This window comes from Centruroides sculpturatus, unplaced genomic scaffold, assembly GCF_000671375.1.
Source record: "Centruroides sculpturatus isolate CEXI.00-Female unplaced genomic scaffold, Cexi_2.0 scaffold334, whole genome shotgun sequence".
Lineage (NCBI taxonomy): Eukaryota > Metazoa > Arthropoda > Arachnida > Scorpiones > Buthidae > Centruroides > Centruroides sculpturatus.
Window position 1 is genome coordinate 622726 of NW_019384688.1, and position 14808 is coordinate 637533.

Sequence of the window (14808 nt, forward strand, 5' to 3'; positions counted from 1 at the left end):
GTGGTTTTCCAGCCTTTGTGGTCTGTGGATGCATTGCCACAGAAACACCAAGGCTAGGTTGATTCCTCACATCTGTTGAGGGCATTGCAGTAGCCATTCTTGGGCCGGCGCTGCTTTCGCCACCGGTAACCAAGGGAGACTGGAGCCTATTTTTCGAACGTGAGCCTCTGCCTAACCCACGAACGCGGACCTTGTTAACCCAGGCGATGTCAGAGCCGGTATCACACTTTGATCTGGTTACTACCATAATAATTATCTCCACAGAATGTGGGTGTGGTTACTCTTAGCTTCATTTCTCCCCATAGACCTTACTGGCATGGGTGTCCCTACCAGGAGCTTGTGCTCCAGCCTGCATTGCTCTATGGTTCAGTAAAATTACTGGGCTCTCCCACCACGACCAGGTGGTGACCATGGGAGAGTTATTATTATTATTATTATTATCAACTCGTCTCGATTATATATATATAGATTATAAACAATGTATTTGCCATATGTGAGATCAGGGTCTGTAAGACCTTGCCCACTGTCTAGGATGGCTATGAATTTTTACCTAAACTTAAGGAAGACAAAAGATTGTGAGATTTCTGTATACATCAGTCCTGACATCAGTTAGGATAAATACTGCTTGTGTCCTAACTCGTGATTCCTATAGTAACTTAACAGATCCAAGTGGCTGATCTAATGACTACTTTGATTCAAGAGGCTAATTTGAGTGTCAGAGGGGTCGTGTCAGTTCATGAAATGGAGGTGAGACAAATCCTCTAATAAACGAAACTAGATATTTATTCAAATACATAAAGTATATACAATGCATACAAATTATTATAAAAACCTAATAAGATTCAAAATACATATTCTAGACATATTGGCTAAATACTACATCCACATGGCAGGACTACTTATTTAGCTATATGCTTCCTAATCCCTTTTTCCTGGGGAAAGAGCTTACATAAAATTTGTATATTACCTGTTGAGAACCTTTCCTTCTTATGGGGAGTATTTTCCAACTATTCTGTCATTATGAGATGGACATAAACACAAGGTGGGAGTCAGAAGGAACTCCATCAATTGGCTATACTGCTGGTGGCTAGTGACCTCAGGACTAAGACAAAAAGCCTTGAGTGAAGGTGACTTCCACCTTTTATAGAAATTATAACCAATCAGGTCTATTCTTGATGCAGTATTTCTCTGACTAACTTTTGACTGAAAGTTAGTCAGAGAAATTCAGAGAACTTCAACATTCTCTGATTCACATGAAGCAAAAGAGAGATGTTGAACTAGATAAAATTTTGTCTTTCTTCCTCTTTTATAAAATAAGTCTAATTTTCTACTAAATTTTAATTCTTTTTAGCATTTAAATTGTTCCTAATCCCCAGGTTCTCACACATATATATTTTTGCTTTCATTATTTCTTTAACACAGAACTACTAGCTACTGTGTGCCATCACTGGTCATTTTGACCAGTTCTCTTAAGTATTCTATAAAACTGGTACAAAATATTTTTCAATAACTAAAGTTAAAGAATATGATAAATATTATCATATACTTTAACTTTAGTTAAATATGAGGGCATTTACTGACATGGGTTGTTTAAATTGCACTTGTTGATAGAATAAGTCTTCCTCTTTACAAAAGTACTACTCAACTAATCTCCATTACAAGTGATGCATTCATGCCAATATTGAACCAACTCTGGAATCTTTTTTGAAAAAATTCAGGTTTGTACTGTTGTACCCACTTTTTCACAGCCATTTTCATCTTGTCTGTATCATCAAATCATTGCCCCCAAAAATTATGCTTCATTGGACCAAACAGTTGAAATCAGAGGGTGCCAGGTCTGGGCTGGTCTGGAGTATGGAGCCACAGACTAGCCCAGATATGGTGCATAATGTATGTATGACATCACACAACCTTGGACTGGAGGCACTGACAATGAGCACAATCAATTCTGTTACAAACCAGTTAATTTACTAAATGGAGAAATGGCATTTTTACTGAAAAATTCAACATCTGGTAATCTGTTTCCTAACCACTAAAGATAACATGCCAATTAACATTCACTGTAGAATGATTGCTGTGTAATAAAATATCACAGCAATCATCCTACAGCACTCATGAAAAACAGTCACAACTAGTGAAGGAGATAAGGTTTCAGCAAGATCATGATAGCCTGGCAAATGACACACAACCCAGTCAAGTACACATTGTGATCCCTCCTGAACTCATCAAACAGGTGAATGGACTTGTGAAAGTAGATCACCATGTCATCACTTTCTGCTTCCCAAATGGGATGGGTTAAGTCCCCAATTCCACATGTACACTGCCATGTTGAATGTCTAAAATTATTCTTATGTAAAGTAGTTTATATAGTTTAAGTATGAAAAGTTTTAAATGTTAGGGAAGTAAAAATTAGATCATTTTTTAATTCCCATCATGAGCTTTTACAAAACAAAAAAAAAAAAAAGAAAAAAGGAAGCAATAAAATATAACAAATGAGTTTTAAGTAATTTTTTTTTATATTTTAGATAAGTGGTTATTTAAAGAAGTTGTCTATGTTTATTTGTAATTAATGAGAAAAGTAAAAAATTACAGTATTTTGATATGTTACATACTGTATATTATACTATTTTACATATATCATGCTACTGTTGTATAAAATAAAAAGCAATTGCATAATATTTATTCTATATTTAGCAATGGCAAGTTTTTCTTTTATTTTATTATAATCTCTTAGTCAGATAATAAGAAAGGATGACAACTCTACTGGGATGCATATACAAGGGGTGTTCAAAAAGTATCAAACCTTTATTTTTTCCATGTAAACCAATGATGCACGAGAGGTCTCTTTCGGTGGAGTTGTGGAGGGGACAGTCATGAACAGTCCTGAATTTTTTCCTGCCTGCAGTCGGCCTGAGTAAGGATGTATAGTGAGTGCTCGTCAGATTCCACTAACGAGTTGGAAAATGACTGAACAACATGAGCAGCGATATTGCATCAAATTTTGCCAAAAGCTTGGCGATACCCAAGCAGAAAACATTCACAAGATTCAGTAGGCTTTCAGGGACGATACTCGAGGCCAAAAAAGCACAGCAGGTCCGCAGCAATGTCAAGGTCATGTTGACAGTTTTTTTTTTTACTCCCGTGAGGTGGTGTATCCTGAATATGCACCACAAGGCCAAACCATTGCAAAGGAGTACTACCAAGAGGTCCTTCATTGTCTTTGTGATGCTGTGCAATCACAAATGTGCAAACGATCGGATCTGTGGTCAACCAAAACTTGGCAGCTCCATCATGATAACGCACCCGCCCATTCTGCCCATCTGATTTGGACTTTTGTCGCCAAACACAACATTCCTGTGGTTCGTTACGCGCCGTACTCCCCCAACATGGCTCCATGTGACTTTTGGCTATTTCTCAAGCTGAAAATGCTGTTAAAAGGAACCTGATTTTAGTCAAGAGAAGACATCATGCGGAATGCGTCAGACTGACTGATGGCCATTCCATAAGATGCGTTCCAGCAGTGTTTCCAGCAATGGCAGGAGTGCTGGGAGAAGTGTATACATTACCAAGGAGACTACTTTGAAGGGGATTAGGGCTTTGTACCTCAAAATCAATAAATGTATTTTTGCTGACCAAAGGTCCGATACTTTTTGAACACCCCTTGTACTTTTCATTTCAAATGGATCAATCTGTAAGATCAGATCAATCTTTGTCACATGATATAGATCACTTCTGTCCTGTGTTTTAGTTGGCTGAAAATATACAAGTATAATCGAATCGTATTTACTCTGTGAATAAAATTGTTCACAAAATGTAAAGGAAGAAAGTGCAAGCTATGCATTCTTGCCATACAATCTCACAAAATTGTCTCTTAATATTTATTTTTTCATCTCAGTTTATCGCATATTTTAATAATGATGTTTTTACTTACCACTTATAAATTTTAATTACTTTTTATTGTCAATGGTTAAGTATATTTCTTTGACGTCAACTATAAATTTATCTTTAATCTTTTTCATTTGATCCGAATGATCCTACCTTTTGCTCAGATTAGTTTGATCATGACTTACTTGATCCAAGATAGTATTTATATATCCAGATAGAGACTGATCAAATCGCTACAGTTCATTTGCATAAACAATTTGAGCAACCAAAGTAATCTTGCATCAGTTTGATTCCAAAAGTATATGCACTCCTGGCTTTCAATGGCTATTGCTCTGCAGGCATAAGATATACAGTAATATGGCTTTATTTTAGTTTTAGAAATTTTCTGCAAAATATGCTGATGTAAGTTTTACACCTGCAAGCATTAGTCACACAAAATTATGGTAATCAAAACTTAGTTACAAAAACAAAATTGCATAAACAAAATCAAATTTCAAAAACAAATAAATTATATATATTTATGTTAAATAAATACCAGTTTATCACTTTGCAGTTTTTATGACAAAATGAATTAAATATAAAATTCAGAACCATTGAGAAAATGAAACTGGAGATTTTTTCCAGGTCCAGAGAACACTTAGGGCACAGCAATTCCTACCTTATAAAGCTAATATTATTTCTACTAACAAAAATAAAATCCTTATGACTACTTTTTTTATTAATAAAGAAACATTCTACATATTTCATTTGTTCAAAAAAATAAAAGGTTAAAGATGCCCATTCTACCCTTAAGCTCCATGGAAGTTCTCAATGGTCCTGATAAAATTAGTATTAAAAACAAACTAAAATTTACCTTTACAGCAATAACAACAGGATTTAAACCATTTTTGTTTTCATCTACTAAAACATCTTGATCATCATATGTGCACAACCATTGAAGGCATTTCAAATGATTAAATGCAGCACATATATGCCATAAATTATTTCCATTGTGATCAGACAGATTTCTAATAAGAGCAGCATCCATATCCTTCAAAGCAGTTTTCTGGAAATATTTAATTGAATTTTTAATCACAAGAATTAAAGTTGGACAAAAAAATTATTTTAATAATTACTTCATTTTACTTTTTCCTAATTTGTTTCATTGTTTCAGATTTTTGTATTAATATATATTTTTTTATAAAATATTATTAATGTAGTTGTATATACTTGTATAGACACTCATTGTCATAAGAATTAGCATACCAAGGAGGAGTTATCATATCATTGGCATGCAGATAAGTCTCAAACAGATATGGAAATAATTACAGTTATAGTGCAATAGCTCATTTTGTAATGCCACCAGAGAGTGTTAAAGTTCATCTTTAGTCTATAAAAAAGTGCTCAAAGGCATCTTTGTCTGTAGTTTACCTGTTGCAGAGGGATGCTGTATCACTAGAAATGCCTTTACGTCACAATCAAAGACCATATGAACAACTAACAAAGTTTGAGAAGGGAATGATCATCAGGTTGAGAGAAGCTGGATGGTCATCTCGCCAAATAGCCCATCACTTAGGCCATTCTAAAAACACTGTGAGGAGTGTTGGGACCAGTGGATGAGAGAGAGCTCGCACACATAGTGCCAAAGCTCAGGATGTCCTCAGCAGACCACTAGAAGTGACAAGCTCACACACAGCTGACCATAATGTTGTCCACCATCCAGACACAGGTGGCACCATCATTACAGGCCTGTGTCTGTCCATACCATTTTAAGGCACCTAAGTGAGGAACATTTGGTATTGTGATGGCCATTATGTGTGCTACCATTGACAGACATCCACCATTGCCTCTGTTTGGAATGTGTCACTCCAGACAGGATTGAACTGCAACAGAATGAAACCAGGTCATCTACAGCAGTGTTGCTCAACCTCTAACGAATCGTCGCCCCCTTCAACAAAACCGTTACGTAGTATCACCCCCTTCACTTCAAAATTCCGATGCCGTGGGCCAGGGTTAACGCCAAATTCATACCGCATTGAATAGACTAGTGACTAGTATAATGTTATTTGCTTAATTATTGTACGATATAACAAATAAAATATTTAATTAATCTTAATATAATGTTTTACTATATCGCCCAGAAAATTGTTTTTCACTCCCAAAATATAAATTGTTACAAATCGCCCTCNTATAATGTTATTTGCTTAATTATTGTACGATATAACAAATAAAATATTTAATTAATCTTAATATAATGTTTTACTATATCGCCCAGAAAATTGTTTTTCACTCCCAAAATATAAATTGTTACAAATCGCCCTCAACTTGGAAAAACGCTCACATGGGGCGATATCACCCCGTTGAGAAACACTGATCTACAGCAATAAATCCAGATGATGTGTTCGTATTTAGAGGCCCCATGGTGAATGCCTCAATCCTGCCTATGCTTTGGAGTGGCACACCACCCCCACAGTTAGTATGATGGTCTGGGGTGCCATCACATACAGCAGTGATCCAAAAGACTATGACAGCCCAGCGGTATGTTAGTGACATCTGCAGCCACATGTGTTTTCCTCTCATGGCAGGGCTCCCAAGAGCCATTTTCCAACAGGACAATGCTCGACCACACAGCAAAGGTGCCTCTGTGACATTGACACACTTCCCTGGCCTGCCTGATCCCAATTTGTCATCAATCAAACATGTCTGGGATCATGTGGGATGCCAAGTGGGCCAACTTTGGTTAAACTAGAAGACCACTTGCAGCAACTGTGGACTGAGATGCCACAGGACATCATGTGGCATCTGTATGCCTCCATGGCTGCCTGTATCGCATCATGTGTTCACACTAGAGGTGGCCCAACAGAGTACTAGAATCTCCTTTCCTTTGTAGTTTTTCCTGCAATAAATGATCTTTTTGCTTTCATTTTATAATCACTTACTTATATTACCATTATATTCACACTAACTTTTATGGTAATGAGCTGAGAGCTAAGTGTATGTATATGTATATATATACATACATACACACACAACTACATTAATAATTTTTTTAGAAAAAATATATGCACAGGGGGTGCAAAATTAGGTATACAGTCGTTATTATGAGAAAAAACATGCAGGGAGAAAATAGGAAGGAAAACATTTATTTTTATGTACAAATTAAATCACAAATAAGGAATACAAACTAATAAAAGATAATAAAAGTAATAATAATGAACACCAAACATTTGTATTTCTCAGATTCTCAACTTTTGCACCCTCCTGTATACTAATTAATCTATAATGAATTAAAATTTGTAAAAATGTTTTCTGAAAACGAATACAGTAGATCCCCCTATAAAACCGTTTCCTATAGTTATGATTCCTATAAAAATTGTGGCAGTATCCGTAAACAACGGTAAAAATAACTCCTATAATACGTAAAACGTCATCGGGCAGCCGAACTACTTTCCCGCCGTCCGTAGCGCCACGCTACGGACGTTTAGGCGGATAAATTGAGTTTAGTATCGTCTGTTCATATAATTATATATAAATTAGGTACTGTACATATAATTATATATTAATTATATATAAATTAGGTACTGTATATATAATTATATATTAACTTAATTTATTGTAACTTTATTATAATTAAATATATATTTTTCGCCGTCTAGCGTCACGCTACGGCGAGTTAGGCGACCTATCGTCTGTCCAGTACTGTAATTTTATACATTTCTTGTGAAAGAAACATTTCTTATTTAACGGCCATAAAAATTATTTATATTAAGGATGTCTCCAAAGGTCAACGAAGTTTTCGCAGAAAAATAATATCAGAAATCGCGGCCGCGGTTTGATGCGCTGTTCCGCGACGAAACCAAGCTTTAGCAACGGGCGTAGTCGAACGGTACACACTCGGTAAGCAATCCTACAATTTTTTGTTTATAACGTAGTTTATACGGATTATTTTCAAAAAAATATACGTATTTTGGAAATGTTGAGTCGAATTAGTCTAGAATCGATTAATTTTATGAAAGAAAACCTTTCAAACAGCCGTAGTCCGTAAACTATGATTCCTACAAAATTGATTCATAAAGAACGGAACGTATCTACCGTCTTATAGGGGGATCTACTGTATATAATTTTCAAAAATATTTAATGTCAATTAACTATATCAACTAAGCAGTTGTTCTAAAATTTAAAAAATAAAAGATAAATAATTTTAAAAAATTATATTAAAACAACTTCTTATAGAAATACTGAAAAAGATAATTCACACTCGAGAACCTTAGGAGTCCAGTAATAACAACACTTTAATAGAAAACTAACATTTTTGACCATACCCCAGTCTTCCTCAGGTTTTTAACCAGTAAGATTCAAACATGGAATGCATAGAACAAACAGGCAACACTAGCAGTTAGCAATCTTTTTCTATGCCATTATTTATATCTTATTATTCATTGTTTATGGCAGTAATTCTCAACCTTTTTTTTGTCACAGTACACTTTTAATAATTTAAAAAGTTGGCGGCACCCACGTTAACATCGGTAAATACCACAGGACAACTGGTGACATTATAACAGTGATTTTTAAATGTCATTTGTTATTTAGGTTACATTTTCTAAACTCCTTGGTAATTAGTGGCAGTTACTGGTAACACTGATTACAATTTCCAAATGTTCCCTAGGAAGATAGAACCAATTGAACTACTTATTTGATGTCACTCATGTGTGGGTATTCCCAGTGGCGTACACTTAAAAATTCTTGCGGCACAGTGGTTGAGAATCACTGAATATGGTATAGATATATTTCTATCGCCATTGTTACATATGTGGTTAAAAGTTGTCTACACATACTTAGCTTGTTCCATATATTTAAAAAATAATTTTTGAACATGTTCTATGCATTCCATGTTCAAATCTTACTGGTTAAAAATATGAGGAAGACCAGGGTACAGTTGAAAATGTTAGTTTTCCATTAAAGTGTTGTTTTTAGTGTTAGTGTTGTTCTTGAGTGTCAATTTAGAAAAGTTGTATTAGAGTGTGAGAGCAAATATTCATAACCTTTACAAGGAGTTCTTATTTTTCTGATTATGATTTGATTTTAAACATTCAAGACTATTTTCATTTCAGGAAAAATTTGTATCAAAGCTTGTTACTGACAGTGTTATAAAATGCCAATAGTTAATAGAAACAAAAAGAAAGAAATGCAAACCAATATAAAATACTGCTAGTAAGAACATTATTTCACAAGACAATGGAGACCAAGACATTATTGAGGGTCTCAATATCATTGGAATTGGCATACAAAAAAAAATGTGAGAGAACTAAAAATGAAGCATATATACAGTAGATCCCCCTATAAGACGGGTTCCTATAATTACAATTCCTATAAGATGGCGAAAAAATTGCGACAGTATCCGTAAAAAACAGTAAAAGAACTCCTATAATTACATAAAACGTCATCGGGCAGCCAAACTATTTTCCGCCATCAAGCACCATGCTACGGAGATATTACTATCGTCTGTACAGTATTATATATAAATTAGGTACTGTACATATAATTATATATTAATTATATATAAATTAGGTACTGTATATATAATTATATATTAAGTATATATAATTATATATTAACTTAATTTATTGTAACTTTATTATAATTATATATATATTTTCCGCCGTCTAGCGCCACGCTACGGAGAGTTTAGGTGAACTATCGTCTGTACAGTATGTAAATTAGGTACCGTAAGTCTAATACAGTACTGTAATTTTATACATTTCGTGTGAAACATTCCTTATTCAACGGCGATTAAAATTATTTATATTAATGATGTCTCCAAAGTTCAACGAAGTTTTCGCAGAAAAATAACATCAGAAATCACAGCCGCGGTTTGCTGAGCTGTTCCACGACAAAAACAAGCTTGAGCAATGGCAATGTCGAATGGTGCACACTCGGTAAGTAATCCTACAATTTTTTGTTTATAGCGTAGTTTATTTGGATTATTTCCAAAAAAAATATACGTATTTTGGAAATGTTGAGTCGGATTAATCTAGAATCGATTAATTTTATGGAAGAAAACTTTTCAAACAGCCGTAGTCTGTAAAGTGCATATGTGTCGGGCTGTGATTGGCAAGGACTCGTAAGAAATTGATTCATAAAGGACGGAACGTATCTACCGTCTTATAGGGGGGGGTCGACTGTATAGACGTTTGATGGTTTCCAAAGAAATTTTGATGGCAGATGAGTATATAGTGTGTAAATAATTTTACACTTTCTTTAAAGACACTAAGTTTAGACAATGAAAAAGCTGTTGGATGGACTTGATTGCAACTTAAAACTGACAGATAAATTGTAAGTTATCTGCAGGAAGTTAGATTACTAACCTTAACAATTGAGTTTATTTATATTAAACTCAACTGGTTTTTAACATATATTATTTGACTTTTTGTGTTCTAGTTTGTTTCATCATATCTCTTTAAAATAATCCTTACAATTTTAAATATTAAACTTGTTAAGTGAAATAATTATGAAATAAAATTTTGTAAAGATACAATAAATAATTATTAAAAAATACTTACTAATAATACTACATCTCCTTTCTTGGCTACAGAAAAAATTCTTTGAATCCATTCAGGTACACGAGACTGCTGTCTTGAAGTTGTAATTTTTTGAGTTTGTTTCACTGTTTTATCATTCTCAGGTAATGATAAAACATTTGTTGAACTACATTTATTTCCATCAGAAATTTTTGAAAATAATTCAAAATTCATACTCTGACGAGAATGACCCTGCTTCTGTTTTGAGCGTAGGCCACAACCGATAGTATGTCCATGAAAATCTTGAGATTTACGAGTATGACGAACTTCACTATCTGATAAGCACAATCTAGAATAATCTTTATCTTCTCGTTTTCTGTGATGACGATTGCTTCTTACATATTGCATTTCATTGGAGTTTCCTTCCATACCTGTTGATGAGACAGCTTTTCTCAAATATCTAAGAGTCCTTTTTAAAGAACTGCATGGAATAGGCTCTACTCCATTATTATGTAAGGAATGTGATAGTTTTGTTCCAGATGAAGAAAGAGGTAAATTTGATGACAAAAAATCTTTGCTAAAATCACTATTGATACTTTTAATCCCTTTTCGATTAGCTTTACTTTCTTGTTCAGATTCAGAAGTATTTGTAACTAACAATTCATTTGATTGGGACTTTCCACAATAATCAGAAAAGAGTGATTGACCAAAATTTGTAGCTTGTACAGTTGAACCTTCTTTTGAATGAATTTCTTTTCTAATTAATGATGGTGAAACAAACAATTTATCTTTAATCTTGCAGTTATTTAAATTAGCTATACCACAAGAGGAATGATTAGATGTAATATGATTAAGATAGGAAGTGGTAGTTATTGGTTCATTCATTGCACAAGATGATACAGCTCCAGTATCATCTTCCCGATCGACAGCACCAAGTGCCAGTTCACTTAATGTGTCTATAATTGACACAGTTTTTAGTTTAGCTGATTTTCTCATCCGATAATGCTTTGTGACATCAACAGGAATATCATAAAAATTAAAAAGACATAATTCATTGTCGTCTAAAACAAATTCTTCTAGCATTTTTCTCTCTTGTTCTTTATGATCAATAGCTGTCTCAGTGTTTTGAGTCCTAGAATTTCCAAATCCCAATTTTGCTTTATGTACTCGTTGGATGCCTTTTGATGGTAATTTATTTTTTTCATGTGAAAGTATTTTATCCTAAATTTTAAAAAATAAAAATGTGAATCATTATCATTTATTTATATTTCAAAAAATATTGTTATATAAATTTAAACTGCAATAAATAGATATAAGAAACAGTAACTATATATAAAAGGAATAATTTAAATTCTTTGAGTCATGCTACTTTATTGCAGACTATCACTTATGATATCTACATGATAGAAATTTATGTACAGCTGGTCTACAACTCATTACTACCTGAAATCATCTACAAATCAACAGAATTGTAAACATACACACACACACTATCAAATTAAGGAAACCAATTAACATGAATTGTAAAATTCCAAGGATTAATTCTCTTATTAAAACAATTTTGACCATACAAATAATTCTGGGTCAGTTCAAATCCTTTTTAATATCTCCAACTAGAGACAGAACTGAGTTTGAACTGACCCAGAATTATTTGTATGATCAAAATTGTTTTAATAAATAAACCAATTTTATATTTATTAAAGCTATAATCTTTTCATCTTATTTATGTCATCTTCAGCATATTAAAAATAAACAAAATACAGAGCTAAAAATCTAACATATATATTTAAAGTTATTGTATTAAAAACTTAAATATGTAGAGCCAATTGATCTGCCAGATTATATCAAGCTATAATACAGCTACTATTTAATAATTAAATATTAAATGATTTTGCCTAGAGGTAGATGTTAGGTGCCATCTCATAATATTTTAATAATTATAATAAATTAATTTTTAATTTAGAATGCTCTGGAAGAAAAGAATTGACCCAGAGCAGGACTCAAACAAGTAACTCCCATCTACCATGCAGGTGAGTGCCAGTTATGCTACCTGGACCTCTCTCTGATTTTTGCCTCCAGAACTATTAATAATTTATATATAACTGTACTAGTTACTCACAGCACTGACTGGGGACAACCTAAGCATCCATTTAAAAGGTCATGCATGGCATTCAGCTAGCTATATTAGCAAAGGTGTATGGGCTATAAGAGGCATCTACTAGAGTTCTTATAAATAGAGCATATACTCATTGCTCAGATGTAAATGATACCTCTATTGAACTCAATTATATTAAAACAATTAGAGATTAGAGATTTCCCATAGAAACTATTAATTGATTGATTAATTTGTTCATTTCAACAATCAATCTACAACCTGATTTTTAAGTAATGTCTAATATTAATAATTAGTTATAAAGTAATTTGACTAGAGATAGGTAGTTAAGCTACCATCTCATGATAATTTTTGTAATTATAATAACTAATTTTTTTTTTAATTTCTGAGAAAAAAAGAATTGGCCTGGCACAGGACTCAAACCTGCAACTCCTGTATATCATGCAGATGTATTGCCAATTATGCTAACTAGACTATCTGATCCTTGCTTCCAGAGCTATTAATTTAGATATAATACACTTTCACATTTAAAAATGGCTGCATTCAGAGTGCTGGTCAAGAAGGCCTTTGTACAGTTGTCCAACCCTCTTTACAGAACAAGGAAACTTAAATACATCACTCAGGTAAAACATGGATATTATCCTACTCATAAAAAAAATCTAATCAATGAATTCCAGATGCCTTCCACTTGCAACAAGGACAACTCTAAAACATACGAAGTAGTCTGGTATAACCAGCAACTCTCCAACTTTCACAAACAAATTGCCAATACCAATCATTTCAATCTGGCTTTTAAAAGAAACCACAAAATTCATTCCATCTTAAAGAATTTTAAGGATCTGGTAGATATGAAATCCCTATTTGGGATCTATTCCATTCCTCTCACAAACGTTTTAGCAAAAATTTCCTATAAGTAAAAGAAACCACAAGATCTTTCGACAAACAAATTAAGAAGCATATCTATACCAACACAAAGGGCCTATCCTCCACACTAAGTACATATGCTTCCAAAAATGACATCAATGTCATCTACAATCAAGCCCACATCCTAAATCTGGACTCTAATTAGACCATTTTAAAACACTTGGAAAGAATGAAAATCTACAAAGCATCCTTTATAGTTGCTGCTATCAATTAATGGGAGACAGACACCTTCTCTCATATCTGGAGATCCTTGTACAAAATTCCCTTTGATCCTACAATCTCAACTTATAAACCATCTCCCAGAGATGATGACATCATTTGTCACATGTATGGTCCATCCAACAGAATTCATCTAAATTAATTTTTTTTAAAAAATCTTGTTCTATCTTCTACAGTCTATTTTATCAACCTGAAGATGACAGTTTAAAATTGTTGAAAATGTTTGTTTCTTGAATTAAACTTTATTTTTACTGGATTTTCTTGTTTGTGTGTGTATTTACTCATGTATCATATTCAGTTCTTAAAAGATATTGCTTGTAATAGAAAAGATATAATCTTACCTCTTTCCGTCCTGTGGACCATGCATAGCTGCTTCGTATAGGCCTACCAAAAGATGGATACTCTTTGGTTTCAGCTGAGCGAAATAATGACCAAATGCATTTTTTGCCTTCACTTCGCTGAATACCAATATCTTCTGCATGTTGTCCTGTAAAACAAAATTACATTTCTTTTCCTTTTGCATAAAGTAATTTCTTTCATATGAATATTTTATGATTGATCAGAAGTTACTTAATATAACATAAGATATAACAATTTTTTGCTTCAAAATTTTCAGTTTTTCTTCTATCTTATCATATGTAGTTTGATGGTTGCTAAGCACCCTAGTATCCTAGTATTTGTATGCAAATACTTCTTAGACCAGCATTTCTGCATTAGAATAATTAATTAAAAATGCATTAAGAAGAAATATATTATTCAATTAAAAAACGCAGTTTATTGTATCAATATATTTTCTAATGAACTTGTTACAGATTAAAATATTATTGTTTAATCTTTTATGCAAAATTCCACATTTATATGTAATAATTACTGTTATGAAAATAATTATTTTTCTCTTCTAAATATGGTGAAATTATTATCTATACTAATACAGTAGAACCTCGAAAACTCGGCTCTCGATAACCCGGCACTCCGGATAACTCGGCCCCACCCTGACAGGGCAAAAAAATCCTTAGTTAATTAATTTTCATTATAGACAGCTTTATAAAAGTATAAAAGCTCTCATAAAGTATTTTTCTGAGGTCTGTCTTATCAGGTAAATTACTGTACACAGTGTATTCATTAATTTTCATTTTCATGTAGTAAAGGCTCTATGCCTTCATAAAGGAC

The 14808-nt window shown here is 33.2% G+C and overlaps 1 protein-coding gene across 1 annotated transcript in view; it reads right to left on the bottom strand.

Moving 5' to 3' along the window:
• The window catches only part of LOC111627095, an 88015-nt gene that overhangs the window by 48331 nt on the left and 24876 nt on the right, over positions 1-14808 (bottom strand). Inside the window, exons 4-6 of the mRNA XM_023370650.1 lie at positions 13980-14125; positions 10425-11603; positions 4739-4930 (exon numbers count right to left, since the gene is read on the bottom strand). Coding sequence (XP_023226418.1) covers positions 4739-4930; positions 10425-11603; positions 13980-14125 — 1517 coding nt within the window. The remainder of the gene's footprint in view (positions 1-4738; positions 4931-10424; positions 11604-13979; positions 14126-14808) is intronic.